Raw genomic sequence first — 18,222 nt, 5'->3', positions numbered from 1 at the left:
AGAAAGAACATGCACTTTAGCACTGATTAGCAGTGGTAAATTGTGCAGAGCCCTAAAAGAGGCAAAAACAGGATCAGAGAAACGGAGGGAGGCAGGCAGGCAAAAAGTTGGGGAAGACCACCCCAAGGCTGTCAGGTCTAAGACATTCCTATACTTTATGAAAAAGTGTTTCCCAACAGCAGGTTTCTACTGGTGCTGCTCGTGAATTCCCTGCAAAACCTAGCATGTGCTCAGTCTGAAAATGGAAAGCTGGCAGTGACGACTGTGTCCTTTAAGGCACAAACTGCTTGCCCTGCTGATATTATCACATGAAGGAAGGGTTCAGTGGGTTCTTATTGGTTTGAGAGGGTCTTTAAGTGTAGGTGCTATCCTGGTCATAGAAAGAGAGAACAGCTTGGAAAGAAGTGACGTAGGTATGGTGGAAGAACATATTCACTCAATTAATGAGAAATGGAACAAGGAAGGAGATGCGGTGGTAATACGAAACCAGGTCTGGTGGCTTGTTGGACTGATGCGTACACCGAAGGAACTTGTGTTCGACTTCAGAGCCATGGTTCAAATACGGTCGACTAAGCCTTTCATTCTTCTAAGTTTGAGAAAATGAGTACCATTGGGTTGGGTAACAATTAACATATGTTATTCAGCGCCAAGTTTCCCTTCTTGGCAAACATGCGCTTTACAAATACACGTTATGTGAGTGAAAACCTCCACACAGCAGCCCTCCTAATTACACTGTCTTAATGATTGCCCTTGATAGAACCAAAAGAAAAAAAGCTAAATTAGCTTGACTTTAGTACTTTATTTTGTTTAGTTGTTGCGACTCTTCACTATTGTATAGCCAGAAAACTGTAAATAAATATATAATTGTTGGTGCCACTGAAATGCTGCACGTCTGTATTTCTGTCTATTGAAGCCGCACTCATTATATGTATTAGCACAGGATATAGAGATCTGTGTTGGAGTCAAGAAAATGTAGAGTATGAAATAAGATATGAATGGTTGTTTTGTAAGACAATAAAGCTAGGAGAATCGAGACAAGAACTGCCACGTGTTTTACGGTCCAACAGCTGGAGCGTGTATTGTATCTGCATGACTGAACAGAAAATGAGTAAAAACTATGCAATCCAAACCATGCAGGCCAACTATTTCTGCGCGAGAGTAGAAAGTCTCATTGTTGGACAGACATATGGGAACCGCACACCTGCCAAGGAGGAAATTGATTTTCCCAAACATCGAGATAGGCTGTTTTGAGAGCCAGAAACACAAAATTCGAACAGCGTGTGTATATCACGACAATATATGTGAGATGACACGACTAGGGACGCATTTAAAGTCAATCAGAGAACCGGAAACGGTGTCTCAAAAGGATTTCGAGGGGAAGAAAAAAAAATATTTGATAGAAAGTATTGCAGATACAAAGATGGTGACCTCACAACAATACCCAGCAGAGAAATGTGAATGCCTAAAGGAAAGGATAAAACCCTTTTCGTGGAAACGTGAATATGTGGGTGAAAGTGTGAAATGTTATCAAGGACCCCCTCGCTGCTTGGGAGGCTCTACTATAAACTTAGCAGGGGAGCCCTTCTGTGACTACAGAGCGCACCCCCTTTAAAGCAGCAGAACCTCCGTTTGCGCCGTGTGACCACCTCTCCTTATTAATCCGTGCGAACTGCCACCCACCCCCTAGGTCATAGAAAGTTTTTTTGTGTTTTCTTTTGTGGTGCGCTCAGTCACAATTTGAGCTGAATTAGTCGGCGATGGAGACAGTAGCGGAGATGGCCCGTCTTTCAGTGAATCCGGCCACCTCCTCTGTGGAGGAGACTGAAAAGTCACTGATCCTAAAGGCACTGCGGAAGTGGATACAAAGCCAGGACATTTGGAAACAAAGGAGAGTGGGGCTCGTGCAGGGCGGGCGCCTAACCCCTCCCTTTACTGGCAGAGCAAGAGCTCGAGGAGGTGAAGTCCTTCGAAGACTTCCCCAAGAAGTTTTGGCTTCTCTGACGCGCACCGCCCCGCCTTCCCCCCGACCATCCCCCCGACTGTTTGCTCGCTCATAATCTACCTCAGTCACTGCTGGCAATATAACGGGTGGGAGGGAAATCCTCGGGAGGATGCGTCTTGGGAGGAAATTAAATTGCTGCCCAGAGGAGCCCAAGGGAGTCACTGACCGCACACGCCCTCTATCGCCTCGCAGCCGCAGGGCCTCGATTACCTTTTTGGGGGCGGGCCGTGAGCCACAGCTGGAGGAACACGTTACACTGGAGATGCTCCTGGCCATTGACTGCTGTGGGATGTGAGCACCCCCTGATGTACGGGGAAACGAAGCAACCCTAGGTTGGTCTGGAGTCTGAGGTCAGCGCACGGGAGGAGAAGGGGTGAGCACATGCAGAAAATATAACATCCACTACAGGAAAAGACACGTGCAATGTGAGATGTTTCCTGCAGATGTACCGGCAAAAGCATTTTCAGGATACGCACTTTAAAGGGAAAAGAAATTGAGAACAGAGTCGACGCGAGTTAAAAGTCCCCTGACTCAGGCACGCCGACACTCGGGCAGGCTGACGAGGGAGAATGTGAAGTAAAAAATGAAAAACGTTTAAAAGCTGTCCGATATTTTAGGAAGGGAAAAGTTAAAAATGTGAAATATATACATTTTGGTTAAAGCATCGAACGCACGGAGTATATTCACGCTGCTTTTCCTCCTCGTCCGCAACAAACAGCCCTATATTGAGTGCTGCTCAACCAAACTCCCTCCTCCCCAGTGTCCTTGAAACAGGAAGTGCACATCCCGAAACTATGGCAACTTTAAGGAGTGCATCAGCCATTCGAACCTTCCTACAGCCACGACCCACCCAGAGTAAAGTGTAACTCTCGAGCCGGTTCCAGACAGCACCAGGCATCGCGCAGCAGTCAGTGGCCTCCTCCGAACCCCGGCACATGCCCTGCCTGCCCTGGAGCATCTGCAATGGTCATCTGTGGAGCGAGAGGGCACGCTCGGACAGTAGCCTATCCATCTCCTGCCACTCACTGACAGCTACGTTTTTTTTTTCTCTGCGGTTTCGGGTCTCTGCAATGATTCTCCCCGAGGACGCCAGCCTCTCCCTGGGTGTCCCCTTCACGCTGAGCATCTTCCGCACAGCACTGTTTCTGCCCTAGCTAGAGGGAGCTCTGCCCGCTGGCTGGAGGAGGATGCGCGTTCTGGGGGTGCTGTCCACCTTCTCTGTGGTCAGCCTGCTCACCTACAGCCACCTGGCGTGGGGAGCGGCGGGGGGCGCCCGGAGCGCCACACGTGCAAGAACCAAGTGGGACACGAAGCGCCCCGTGCATCGCAGCCAGCAGCAGCCCACCTCGCCGCCCTCCTCCTCTTCCCAACCTCACATCATCTTTATCCTGACAGATGACCAAGGCTACAGGGACGTGGGCTACCACGGGTCTGAGATCAAGACACCCACCCTGGACAGGCTGGCGGCTCAGGGGGTGAAGCTGGAGAACTACTATGTGCAGCCCATCTGCTCTCCATCCAGAAGTCAGTTCATGACTGGGAAGTAAGTTCATTCAGGGCTTTGAGTGGGATGCAAAAAGCGGGTGGGGAGGGGTGGCGTTCCGGGGGGTCGGGTGGGGGGGGGCTATTTTGATTTCTGTCTGAGCTTTCAGTAATTGCATTCAAATATATAACACAGCAACTGGCATACATTTGAAACCAGACAGAGCTACTAGCTTTGTCAGTGGCTGGTAAGTGTTTACAATAAAATGAGTAAGGACGATTTTGTTGTAAAAATATTACGGATGCCTGTGTAAGGGGTAGTGGTCTTCAGAGAGTCTCAATCCTTCCCATTATGCTCTATCCATGTAACACATGCACCCTTTTCTCTCCATAGCTCATCCACTTGCCTATCCAACACCTCATCTCTTTCATCTTCAGCACCCTGCTTTCACTGTCTCCTAAATGTACTTCCTCGCATCTCCTTTACTTCACCACCCCAAACACACAACGAACCTACTCACCCCTAAGCAATGAAGTTTCTTTTACCTTCTCAATATTTTGAAAACGTTGTGCCTTCTTCACACACTGTTGCACAGAATCACGATTGCGGCTGTGATGCCGGACCATTACTTTGGTTGTTCAGCAGAAAGGCCAAGGATTAGATGACCAAGTATTCTGAACACCTTTGTGACCCACTGACAGGTACTGTGAGAGATTCGCACTGCTTTCAGCCTTTGCTCCAGAGCTCTCAATGGCGGCCTGTTAGAAACGCCTGAAGGCGACTCAGTACAAAGTATGCATTATACAAGTGAAACATACTATGTGAAAAAAGTACAGAAATACAACACCCTGGAAGTAGTTAACACTCTTAAGGAATGCAAAATTAAGCAAAACACCTAAAATTTAAAAAGGAACAAAAGTGCTGGCATGGCAAACCTTAACCTAGCTTACATTCATTGTTCAGAAATTAATTGTATTTCCCAGTGTATTTAACAACAAAAATATAGGGTCCTATAGGGAATTGTTTTAATGTCCGTTTTTAATTACTACCAGGTCTGAGACTCAGGTGGACCAGGCCCACATAAATCCTAAATTAGTTTACACTATTTTTCTGACAACTAGCCACATAGACTGAATTCGGAAAGTCTCTCACTTCACTTTTTTACCACCCAAACTTGCACTTCATACCAGGAAAATTGCACGAAAGGACGGATGGATGACTGGGTAGGCGAATGTGCTTGTCTTGTAGACCAGTGCTTAAATGATGGATACATTGACTGTATACTAATTTAATGGATAGACGAAGGGTGGTTGGATGAGTGTGTTGGGGGTGGTGGATGGTTGGATGGGTGAGCTTTATGTGGTTGGTTGGAAGCGGTTGTGGATGGGTTGATTGGTGTAATAATGCAAACAGGTATGCATGGATGGATGGGTGGATGTCTGGTGATGTGGATGGATTGATGGATGAGTGGGTGAGTGGATGAATGTGCTTGAGGAAGATGGAGAATGGGGTAGGTGGATGAATGGGGTAGATGGATGAATGGGTAAGTGTGCTAATGAGTGAATAAATAGATGTGTGGGTTATCAATGGTTGGCTGGATGCATGAGGTTGTGGAGTGTATGGGTAGATGGGTGTATAGAAGAACAGATGGTTTTGGGGGTGGATGGATAACTTGGTGAATAGAAAGATTAAATATTGATTGATGAGTGGATGGGCGATCAAATGAAGAGTTTTAGTGCCTAGATGGATGAACAAACGAGTGATTGGGATAATGGAAGGGTGAATTCATGGATAATAGAAAGCTGGATAGATTCTTGATGGAAAGTTGAACGGATGGATATGTGTATGGTAGAATGGGTGCATAAAGCACATATTTAGAAAATGCACAGTGACAACAGCAGTGGACAAAGATCGTGAAAACTTGCAGAATGCATCTAGCTGTAATCATCTTGAAACTGATTGGATGTTAAAACAGTTGTATTTGCATGTTGCGCTTTGCAATGTAAAAGTTACTGGCTATTGAGAATCAAGACTTCTCTCCCAAAATACTGTATAGGTTGCAATGTAACTCGAAGTCTGCAACTGACACTTTCTGTCCCCAGAAACGCAATGTTTTTTTAATTGGCTAAAAGCAACCTTACTATATAGATGTGCTGACATGCATTGTAGGAACTGGGACGGGACGTAATATTTGCGCTTGATGTTACTAACAGGTGGTGTATTATCCTGGTACACAGTGGTACGGATAGGACACACACATTTGAGGCTTTTGGGTGTGGGGGTGGAGGGGTTATGGGCACTTGAGTCACGAGGTAGAGGCCAGAGAAAGCTTGTGGATACTTAAATAGCACCTGCCTCTTACTGGAACCTGCTAGGCGCCTCAGGTGTAACCTGTGGTCGTCACATGCTTGTTGCTAAGTTTTGCCTCCTTTGATTTGAGGTGTAAATTTAAACCTGTGGGCCAGATTTACATAGGTCCACTTCAATCAGTAACATTCATTGCATGCCAGGGTGGCAGATGAACAATGAGCAGGCCCTGCTGCCATAGGTAAGGTCTAGCAGAGGCGGCTGGTACCGAGATCGGCAAGGACATTCCTCTGTACCACACGAGGCCAAATGAGATCTCAGGAGGAAAGAATGCAAGGTGAAAGGGCCTGCTCCCACCTCATATCAACCCACTGTGGAATGTAGAGATTAAACAGGAACCTGAGTCAGCACAGAGCAAGTTCACATGCATTTCCAGGAAGACTGTATGCTCTCTTTTAAAAAATGAGTTGATGGCTCTTGTCTGGGCCTCATATGCATTAGCGGTAGGCCGAGCCACTGGAATTATATAGTTTTGAAGCCACAGCATTTTCTTGATAGTGTTTAATATTGTCATATTTGTACCATAATCCATCATCTGCCGCATAATCTGCTGATTCTAACAAAAATAGTTGCTGGCTCGAGCAGATCAAAAGTTACTAAACATGCAATCACCCTTCACAAAGGGTGACTTGTCATCTTTCAATTGCTTTTTAGCATATTTGGGCGCCAGACTGGTACTAATGAAGTGAATTCTTTGCATAGATAGTGTTAACATTTAAAAAGGGCAACGTAATGAGTTAATAGTATCGCAACATGTGCCGGGTGCACAATTTGTCTTTTCTTGGCAAATAACTTAGTCAACCCTACAGTATAATTTGGTACTCCCCTACTGCCCAATTGCAGTGGCCCTGGTGGTAAGGCACAGCATCATTAACATGTAAATTGATAGCACAACCCTATATTCATTATATCCCATGCATTGATGCATTAGGACAGGTGAACAAAATACCACAACTCGCCAGCTAAACATGTTTTGTGAATGTGCACGTGTTTCAGATTCCTGGCCATGCTCTAATGCCACACTTCTCTTATACACTGCATTTTGATCATAATGTGGCAGAAGTCCCGATTTTCACAAGTAATCTTTATACACATGTATGGATTCACAGATCCCCATAGCGAATAATCTTCATAGACTTCTGTCGATCAGCACAATAGGAAGTCATACTCATGCCTCAACTTGTTTGCATTCGTTAGGCCAACAAAATTGCAATTTAGCAACAGTAGAATGATGTGGGTCTAACGTGAGAGCAAGGAAACCAAGTCCTGTTCCACTGCAAGTCGTTGTGTGGCTTCCCTCCGAGCTACTTTATTGAACTATTCATGTTTAGGAGAGGGTATTCTAAAAAAAAAGGACTGTAGTCTCTCACCCACACAAGATGGCATGGTTTATCCTTCAGTCTGCTCTTGACTGTAGTATAATGCTTCAGAGGGTTCACCAGGAGCACCTGGTGCTTGTTTTTTGTTTTTGGTGAGAGCAAGTGAACATCATATTACAATAAATGAAAAATAAAGAGGTGATTACCAAGTGGTGAAAATATTCAGCCGAGCAGGGGGTGAAAGCAACAATTACAACCAAAGCTTAAAAGCATACCCTCAACCTCCAATGTGGTGTTGACATGTTTCTTCCATAAACCGAGGGCCCAACAAGATCTAGGGTATTTGTTAAAACTTGACCCTCTATGTTGTTGCAGTAATATAATCCCAACTAAATAAAACGAATAATAATAATATGAAAAGATTAATGTATAGCCTTACAGCAATCTGTTCGGGTTGTTGCATTGTCAAAGGTTAAATAATTTACCGAGAAACCAGGAACTCACATTAGAAACCAAGGCAAGAAGGACGTGTGATAACGCCAGCGCTTAGTTTGTCACCACTACATTTGTGCGGCAAAAAAGTTAGAGATAAATACTGCCAAACATGGTATCCCCAAATTAAACTAGCAACCAAGAATACACATACCAGAGAAAAAAAACGTAATTAATGTGGAATAAGCATTCAATTGCTAGCTGCTTCTTTTATACACTCACCCAGGAACAGTCCTATCTAAGGTTCCATAGGACCCGGGGAAATAGTGAGACCCACTTTAGCTACACTGTCTGATTGTCTGGGGGAAAAAACAGTAATGCGTTAAAAAGATGGACCTGGGAGTTGTAAGTGGGGAGACTGTACCTTTTTATAGTCAGTGTCTGGTACCACATTATGGTCTTTCCTGTGACAGGAAGCGTGCCAGTATGGGGAGAGAGCGGTATTTAAATAATGTGCCGACATCATGGTTGCTCAGTGGAGGCGTAGCCCAGCTTGAGAGTGAAACAGCAAGTGGACTCATTTTGCGTTTGCAGCCAATTTCGGGTAAAATTGGAAGAATGACGGCTCCCCAGGTTTTTCTGGGATCGGGCTCCTTTCCAGGCCAATCTTAAACCACCCACCATGGATTCCCAAGGTTGCTACTTCTCTGAACTGCATGTTGTTCCTAAGTGACGGTGGCAAAACGTTTCAGCTAAAACAATAAGTGAAAATGAGGGCTTTCGTTCTCCAAAATCTTTTCTTTGCGTGGATTATCACATTCTGGCTGTAATTCTAGTTTCCCTCCTTTCGTTATCACATTTTTCTCCAGAGTATGTTTGAAGCCAGCTGGCAACATTTTTTGGCAACCTGTCCTGCTAATGAGAGGAGGGGACCAGGGAAGTGGGGCTGGGAGCGGCACTGACATGGGAGATGTGAGACAGGCTGGCGCTGTTTAGTGTAAGAGAACCTGCTAGGACTACAGTCTATATTGACGAATGAGAAAACATGGAAAAAGGCAGGCTGCCCGGTTGCAACCTCCACAAGTACTTGACAGAAAGCAACAGAAGGAATGTCAGTGACTTTCAGAAAGCTAAGCTTTTCATTTTATGAAAATGAATTGCAAAACGTACTGTCACAATTAAAAGTCTCAAGAGTGCTCAGAGGGCTTCATATTTCATTAGATTCAGAGCTAGAGACATGGCACCAGGATTGCATCTGGCAGCGATAATTTGACAAGGAGGCTTGGCAGTTCGTCAGAATGACTTTGAGCATCTGCTGACATACTTGGCTGCATTGTGTTATAGGCTAAGATTTTGAGAGGCGCCTTTAGAAGCGCATTTGCCGTGTCACTGATACTGTCCATACAATAGGTATTAAGACACACAGGTTGCTTCATGTTTGTGGATCTACAGAGTGGCTTCTTGTTTCGATCTTGGGAGTGTAAAACCATGTGAATGCCAGTTGCTGGGGCTCAAGGGGTCAAGGGCCATGCTCTTGCGATGTCTTGAACCTTCTTCGGAGGCACATTGTCGTAAACACAAAGACACCCTCTATCTGTGTGATTTTGATGTCTAGGCTGGTGTTCTTTCAGATCCCTAGAGAATACTAATGACGAAGCAGACAAAACTGGGGCCACTCGACCGTACTTCAAAACGGTATGCTAGGTGGTGTACACCTCCATAAGGATGACCACACCTCTAGGGTGAGCAGCTCATCTTTACACTAAATTGTGATTTCTGCCATGTTCAGGAGGGGCAGGATAGAGGGTTCTGGGTAGAAAAAGTGACTCACCCGAGCAGATGTGGTCACCTCAGGGATGGATCAGCTGCAGGAGCTAGCTGCCCATTGGTTAATAGCCTTCATTAAACATAGCTCCCCAAAATCTAGTATTTAAGGGACACCTCAGACACCACAACCTCCGATCTGAAGGACTTACTTCAAGGACGGACCAAGAGGAGACCCCTGTCGCAGATAACAGGACTTTGCCCGCAAAGCAAAATAGTGCTGCTCTGTCCCTGTGGTAATAGTCTTGGAATTGCATGAGTGACCCTCAACCTTGGCTCAAACTCAGCACTCTAGAAGAGAGAGACCCCTGTGGAAGTCAGTAGCATCCTCATTTTCCCCTGGACTAGTGCACAAGTCCCTTGCAAACTCACCAGATCCAAAGAATCTCTCGCCATCGTGCCCTCTGTGAGATAGCCCAAATCCAGGTGGGGTATGACTTTAATGTGAGTTCTTCCTTGTAATAATCAGTGGAACATTTTCCTGTGCAGATCTAGCCAGACCAGTTTAGTCTTCAGGGTTTGAAGTTTAGTGGACAGTATACTCTGTGGCAGCCAGGAAGGTGGCTATTATAGCTTTGTCTATGATCATGATGAGGTCTTCACGAGCAGATATTGCAGGTTGAGAAACATTGTTGAGACATCAAAATCATTTTGAGGTTGAGACCAGTTAAAGTTTTTCTCAGTTAAATATCAATTTTATCAAGGCATAAAATGGCTTCCTGAAAGAGGAGTTCCTGTCTTGCCACTCTCATTATCAAATAATACAACAATCATGGTTCACATTTTAAGCAGGTTTTGTTACACCAGATTTATAAGTTGACAGGATCTTCAGCTTCAAATTGAGCAGCTTTTCTTGGAATTACTTAGTGTCTATTTTTCCAAAGGGCCACGAATCTGAGCTTCACGTTTTGGTCATTATGAGGGTACCTATCTCTACATGTTGCCTGCTCTACACATTTCATCTCTGTATGCAATGTTCTCAATGTTTTTATCCCAGTGCAACTTCACACCATTTTTCTCTGGAGGAAGCACAACTGCAATTGCAGAGACATGATCCTACTGAAAATTCTCACAGAGCTTTCGTGAGCTTCAGTGGCTGTTTTTTTCTGTTTGCTGTATACATATGATGCATCACCACACTATCCTTGGCTCAGTGGTGGAAAATTACACACTTTTATTTCCTTCGTAGTAAATCTTAGACATACTTCCCCTGCAGGACTTTCCTCTTCCACTCAGGCTCTGGTGAAACGTCTGCCACAGCAACAGCCATAGTTGACTGATTGACTGTCGAAGTGGATTCTCTAATGGTAGACCAATACCCAAGGTTCACCAAATTCTTTTGTGAGTTACTACCTTGATATTTATTTTGAAAACTGCAGAAAAGTGCTTCTTCTCCTTGCACTTTTGTTTTCTTTTTAATTCATAATTTGTTTTCCATGATATTTCATTCTAGTTCTTTTGCTGTACTTATTAAAAATCCTGTGCAGTGCCTACCTGCTGTCAGTGCTGCCAAGAACCACGTGAGTGAGAATGAATGAGTGCAAAGGACGGGGAGTGAATGAGAATGAGTGTGAGTTAATGTATATGAGTGTGAGTGAATATGGTGGTCTGTTTTGGGTCTTTCATACTGAAGGTCATACTTGGTTTATAGTGACACTCATGGCAAAATACTAGACCTGGCATACTGAAGGAAATTCTTATCATGAAAGACACACGTGACAAAATACTGCCACTTGAAACTTGAAGTGATTCTTGGCATAATGGACACCCATGTGAAAATACTGTTATTAGCATACTAGAGAATTCTCTTGTCATAAGAGAGGACAGTTGTGGTATGTAGGTGCGGGGGCAACCATGACAAAATGCATGCCCTGAAACACAAGAGGTTATTTTTGACATCAGTGTCAGGCACGGCATATGAAAGTCATTAATGGAGAAATTCGGACATGGACCTATTGGGCCTGATTCTCAAAGGTAAACATACACTTTTGTGTAAGTTTGCATTTGTTTTAGTATTCACAAACACAGACTTAATAGTGAGTTTATTACTGGGGCAAATAACTCCACACATAAAAAGATAGGTTTATCCTACAGAGTCTCTGCAGTCGTAAACATACCAGTAAATCTGTGTTTATGAATACCAAAACAAACACAAACTTACACAAAAGTGATATGTCTATCTTTTTAATTGAAGCGTTTTCCACCCTGACTGTGGAGTCTCCACAGTCATAAACTTACTATTAAATCAGAGTTTGTGATTACCAAAACAAATGTAAACTGACACAAAAGTGCAAGCTTATCTTTGTGAATTAGGCCCATTGTATGTAATGTTTTTGATAAGGTGCACCAATGGCATATGAGGGGCATCCATGCCAAAATTCTGGTCATGACACAATGGGTGTAATGTTTGATATATGGGGGCACCCAAAATATAGCTTGAAACAAATGGTATCAACTCCTGGAAAGTCTGGGCTTTTATTGGCTTGGCTCACCATGATCACACTTGAACACTCAATGAGTGTCCTTTCAAAGCCTGTGGCTTTTAGGAAAACTAATGTAAAAATTGTGCATTGAAATGTACTATTTGACCTTATTTTTTTTCAAAATATTCTTGAGGGGAGAACCCCATTGACCTGCCATAAAAGAGGTGTGGCTTCTTCGCTACCCACTACTTTTTACGGTCATGCCAGGGCCCTAATATAGGTTGTTTCTTAAGTGTGCATTTTTCTGTGTTGTGTTGTTATATTAAACATGCAGTTATTATAGAACTTCAGCAGTGTCAATTATTGTGATGTCATTTGCGTTAGGGTTATGTGACATCAATTTCTGGAAAGCTTCATGATCACAGGTTCTACAATGTTACTTCCTGTGATGTTATCATGGTAAAGGATTTGTGATGTCACTATCACTACCCCTGGCGTTTTGGTGAATCAACATCAATTGGTGGATAATCTTTGTCAGGCAGGTGATAAAGGTGAACTAAGTGCCCTGATCCTTTTGGCTCCATCGGCAATATATTTGATACAATTAACCATGATTTTCTTTGACATTAACTTCATGCCACTGGCATAACTGACAACGTTTTTGAATGGTTAATTTGTTTTCTAAGCAGAAGATCACAATGATCTGAAATGTGGTCAAAGCAATCACAATGGCTTCCTGTCACTACAAGTTGCCCATCTGCCTGTTGGGCGGACGTGACAACCTGATGATGAAGTATGCCACCTAGGTTGGTGGGTGAGGGTTTGCCATCATTTTTATGTGAATCCTGACTGGCTCACAGTTTGAGCCACAGGCACCTCACACTAGCATACACTACTTTAGTTGTGCCAGTAACCCAGAGAGTTTTTAATTCTATATGTTTAGTTCTATATGTTTTTTCGATGTCACTTCTATTATTTGATATCTGCATGAGGGCTTTGATTAATATAATCTCAGAATGCCACCTGTTAGTCCTAATGCCTGGTGATTACAAACAGGATCACAATTGAATAACCATAAACAAGACTATTAGAGAAAAAACAATTGACTTAAGCATATCTACCATTGCATGAAATACAACCAACTGTGCCTAAAGATCATCTCATCTGAGGTTATGATGATGAAAACTCAATGGAAATCCACTCCCATTTCCCAGACCTCAGGGGCCAGTTGCCTCCCTTACCCCAGTTCACCAGGTTCAAAACCAGGAGGTCGAGTTCGACCTAGATCTCTTCTTCTTTCAGGAAGTATGTACCAATTTTCAAGACATTATATTAAGGAGTGTGCACTCTGCCTGATACTTACTGACAATCATCAAGGCCGTAGCTATTGCTTCAAGTTTTACTAAAGGTTTCAAAGAAAATCAAAGAGAAGACTCCAACATCTCTAAAGGTTCCAAAATGAATCAGCTAGACTCTGTCTGATCTTGAGAAAAAGTCATCATGTCACGTCAGTGTAGAAACTGTTTCATTGGTTCTGGAGAAGAAAAGAATCCAGTTCAAAATGACGGACTGGCTGCAGAGCCTTCATTGGTCAAAAATCATAAAACCTGCAAATGTTAACCCAAAATACACCTCCGATCACAAATAAGTTTGAGGAATACACGGGTTACCCAATGAAGCTAAGTTAAAATGAAACAAACATTGGCAAAGCCAAATAGGTGTCATCTTTCAACTGCAATACCTGACGTCTTGACTTGGCCAAGACCTATCTGCCAACACGAAACAGCATTGAGCAAAAATAAAAGCAAAAAATGTATGCATGTGAGTCATGGAGCTATGGCAGTCCCACCTTCACCATGCATTTGTGGTGATGTATGCTTGCGCACGGAGCATGGAATGGTGGTCATGTGTTTTGATGTAAATTATCTTTCTGCAGTCTTGAAAGCCCATACTGGAGAAGTAATTAAAAAAATTATAAAAAGGATGCCAAAGCAACCAGAGGACTTGGAGGTTAGAGGGAGAAGCCACACATAGATTTCAGGGCCAGGGATTTCAGTGGGGAAGCAGCACATGAGACAGCAGAAAACACATGAACTCATAGGAAAAATAAAAAATTAGTTTCCAGTACGTAAGTATTTGCTAGATACTCGTCATACGATCAAAAGTATGGTAATTACGTTGTGCTCCAGTTAAGGGGTAAACAGAAAAAGACGTTTAGCCATCCAATCATTAATAAGCAAAAGAGTTTGATGAAAAAGTCAACCAATGGTAAGCAGGGGGCTGAACATAAGACTTCTGTAAGTATCAGTATTAATTAAAAGATGTCTGTGGGTGAGACAAGGAAGAAAAAAAACAAAGTACCAGGGACTTAGGTCTAGAACAAGCTGAAGGATTTACAGAGGACTGTGACTAAATTTAGTTTTTGCAAGAAAGTGCCCAAGACTCGTCTAGTGAAGTCAGCTTTCACACCCTCTCCCCAAACTGCATTCACCCTGTAATCTCCACAAAGATTATCAAGTCTGCTCAATTTCCAGTAGAGGATGCAAAAGGGTTTTGTATATAAAGGCTATAAGGAGATATGAAGTGCCGTAAGGTAAGAGCTGGGGTGGTGAAAAAAAAATTTAGTAAATGCTTGTTTGAGCTACGGGTCGTGCTGTGGCCGTGAGGAAGAAGAGCCCCCGTTTCTTGGAGATTATGGGGGTCATTCTGACCCTGGCGGTCCGAGACCGCCAGGGAAAAAATGACCAAAGCACCGCCAACAGGCTGGCGGTGCTTTTTTCCCTATTCCGACCGCAGCGGTACCGCCGCGGTCGCACCGCCGGGGCCGGCGGTTTCCCGCCGTTTATGCCCCGGCGGGGATAATCCGCCAGGGCAGCACTGCAAGCAGCGCTGCCCTGGGAATTATGACCCCCTTACCGCCAGCCTGTTTCTGGTGGTTTGCACCGCCAGGAAGAGGCTGGCGGTAAGGGGTGTCCTGGGGCCCCCTAACAGGGCCCCGGCCAGCTTTTCACTGTCTGCATAGCAGACAGTGAAAAGCGCGACGGGTGCAACTGCACCCATCGCACGGCCGCAACACCGCCGGCTCCATTAGGAGCCGGCTCCTGTGTTGCGGCCTCATTCCCGCCGGCCCAGCGGGAATGTTGGAATGGGGGCCGCGTGAGTGCGGCCGCATGGCGGTTTCCGCCTGGTGGGCGGCGGTAGCCGCCCGCCAAGGTCGGAATGAGCCCCTATGTTCCTCTGTGTATTATTCACCTTGTTAGTAGTATAGTTCATTTATTTAATTTGTCAAAATACTAACAGCAAGCCTTTTCCACAGGACCAGTAAAGAAAAATATTTTGTAGGCCTAACCTAATTTTATAGAGTCAAGGCATATGCGAAGTTTTTCTTGAAATTCAATTTTTACACGTGCTGCTACAACATCATGCTTTATCTGTGTAATAGAATCCTCTCTGATTGTTAGATACACATTTTCTACAATTCTAACAAAAATATGCATTAACGGCACAGTGCTAAAGAGAATGTGAAAATTAGTAGCTACTTTTAATGTTACCTTATGTGCAAGTGAGCTAAACTCCAATTTGTACGATTATATTCACCTTTTAAATCACATGGGATAATTAAAGCAAGGCACAGCTCAGGTGCAGCTCTGACTGCCTCTTAAGGCCTCAAATCCCAATTTTAGAACCAATCTTTCTAGCAGCCTCTCAGGGTACTGCTTTACTTTCCATTTTCCCATGACCCAGGTTGCACAAAACTACAATTGCTTGCCTATTATACAGTTTTACTGGAGGTTCCCACAATCGTTTTCGAAACGTGCAAAATGCCATAAATGAACATGTTGACACTCTAGTGGTGAATTAATGAAAAATGGTGTGGGTGTGTCTCAAAAGTACATGGTTGTTTTGATTATTTTTTATGTTGCACTATTGCAACCTAGTGGTACCTCTTTCCTCTATCGCATAACAGATACAAACACAATGATCCCAGTATACTATACCTCTAACTCATACAGTGACCTGAACCCCCTCAAAGAACCTAGAGTTTTACTCTTTTTATCGGATTTGCCAACAGTTAAATGCGGGGAAAGGGAAAGTGGTAAATTTGAGCCACATTGGAAGAGCAGGAGGTCCATTCAGCAGAATGCAAATGGAGTTCATTGAGATGCCTGTGTGTGGAGGTTTGAGATATGTGTTGGTGATCGTATGTATCTTTAGTCACTGGATTGAAGTGTGCACTACACAAAGAAACAATAGTCTAACAGTAGCAAAACTACTGCTTAGGGAACTGATACAGTGTTTCAGGTTTCTGATCTCTTTAGAATCAGATAGGGGAAGCCACTTCAACAATGAAGTGATTAAATTAGTGTGTGCAGCATTGAATATTGAGCAGAAGCTGCATTGTAGTTACTGCCCTGAAGCATCAGGACTAGTGGAAAAGATGAATGGTACCCTGAAGTCAAGAGTTGCAAAGATGTGTGCAGCTACAAATTTGAAATGGCCCAATGCGTTGCCTTTAGTGTTAATGTCAATGAGAAACACACCTGACAAGAATACAAGACTGTCACCTCATGAGGTCCTCATGGGCAGAGCAATGAGGTTACCAGAAGTGCCAGCGAATGTGTTTGTCAACATTACAGATGATATGGTGTTGCATTACTGCAAGGCTTTGGCTGATATAGTCCGCTCTTTTTCTCAGCAGGTGGAGGCCACCACACTGCCACCAATTCATGACCCAGGCCACAACCTGAGAGCTGGAGACTGGGTTGTCATTCGAAAGCATGTGAGAAAGACATGTTTGGAGCCTCATAGGAAGGGATCCTACCAAGTGGTCCCGACAACTACTACAACTGTGAAGTGTGCTGGAATCCTGAACTGGATTCAAGTCAGTCACACAAAGAAAGTGGCATGTCCACTGGACCATGAAGAAGTGTTGTTAAGAGTACCAACAACAGTGACACAATTCTCAGGGCTGGAAGAAGAACAAAGAGGAACTGAGACCAGGTCTGCGCTCGTTGAGGGCGGTTCAGCCACTCCTGTGAGAGACGAGGGAGGAGACCTACAAGAGGGTGACAGAAAGCCTATCTCAACTGAAGCAGCAGGAGAGTCTAGTCAGAGGAGGGCTTTCCCAGAAGCAGACTATCTTGAGGGACAAATAGAGCAATTGCCAAACCTAGAAGGGGAAGGAGTTGAGGTGGATCAAAGTAAAAGTGATCTGACTCCTCCTGAGCCGGTTGCAGGTCCGTCAAGAGAAAACACCACAGGACAAGAAAAAGGTTCAAGTTCAGTCTTGAAGAGAATACTGACAAAGGGTCCACAGAAAGGAGATAAGTGGCAAGAATCGCAAGTAGGAAAAGAGAAAGAGGTGGTTGTCGAACCAACAATAGAGGAAGAAGTAGATACCAGAAGGAACGATCTAAGTGAAGGAGAGCTGAATGGTGATCGAAAATTGAAGAGAAAGAGAATAGCAAGTCGAAGATACGCAGGTCCTCAATAGGCGTATGCCACTACAAATGAATGGCAACATGAGATTTTGTCTTTTTGTTTTGATAGAGAAGTTCCAGGTCAATATTTTGAGGTGACGTGAAAGAAGCTAATGGAATGAACTGTTGAAACAATCTGAGAGAAAAGTTTTTGAGAAAGAAACTGTTGAAAGTAACCAGAAGAGACATTGATAACCTGATTTGACTTTTGAAACCTGATTTTGACAAAGCTGCTAACCGATTTTGACAAGGAAGAGGGTTCCTGGAAATGAAACTGAACTGCTGAAAGAAGAGTTGTCAATTTTTTATTTTTGCTGCAAGTTTTTCTAAATTCCTTCTGCTTTCTGATTCTTTACAGATCATGGCTGACTTTGATAAACAAGGTAGAGATGCTAGGCACTGTAAATATATGAGCATTGGTTTGGCAATTCTGTGTGGGATATTGTTTGTGGTATTGACTGTGGGTATGTCTGTTCTTGATACGAGAGGAGCCAACCATACTTCTGATTTTGAGATGACTACTGCACTAACAGCATTAGAGAAGTTTAAGTTAGATGAGAAGTATTTGCATGAGGATACTAATGCACAGGGAGAGCTTTCTTCTAACTTTTCTATCGCTTATTGAGTGAGTATGTTGAGACAATGGATGCGAAGAATTGTTTTGTATGTACGCAGATTCCTTCATCAGTCAAGGAAGGAGTCACATATCATAGTTTACCCATAACATACGGGATAAGTTGTAGTCTGTTACTAACATGGCTTTATAACCAGGAGTACATTTAATATTTCTATTCGAATCATGATCTTGTGTTTTCGTTTGTTCCTATAATTAGGTATTTGAGTAAAGTAGCTAAGGATAATGATATAGTATTAGTTAGAGGGTTCTTTGAAC

At 43.6% G+C, this 18,222-nt stretch overlaps 1 protein-coding gene across 1 annotated transcript in view; it reads left to right on the top strand.

The window, feature by feature from the left end:
* The first annotated feature begins 2,111 nt into the window (after positions 1 to 2,111).
* ARSJ (arylsulfatase family member J) overlaps positions 2,112 to 18,222 on the top strand; it is a 294,161-nt gene continuing 278,050 nt past the window's right edge. Inside the window, exon 1 of the mRNA XM_069242078.1 lies at positions 2,112 to 3,545. Within this exon, the coding sequence (XP_069098179.1) occupies positions 3,190 to 3,545 (356 nt within the window). The 5' untranslated portion in view covers positions 2,112 to 3,189. The remainder of the gene's footprint in view (positions 3,546 to 18,222) is intronic.

The sequence above is a fragment of the Pleurodeles waltl genome, chromosome 1_2 (genome assembly GCF_031143425.1).
Source record: "Pleurodeles waltl isolate 20211129_DDA chromosome 1_2, aPleWal1.hap1.20221129, whole genome shotgun sequence".
Taxonomy (NCBI): domain Eukaryota; kingdom Metazoa; phylum Chordata; class Amphibia; order Caudata; family Salamandridae; genus Pleurodeles; species Pleurodeles waltl.
The sequence above is the reverse complement of the archived record's forward strand: the minus strand, read 5'-3'. Positions and strand labels throughout refer to the sequence as shown.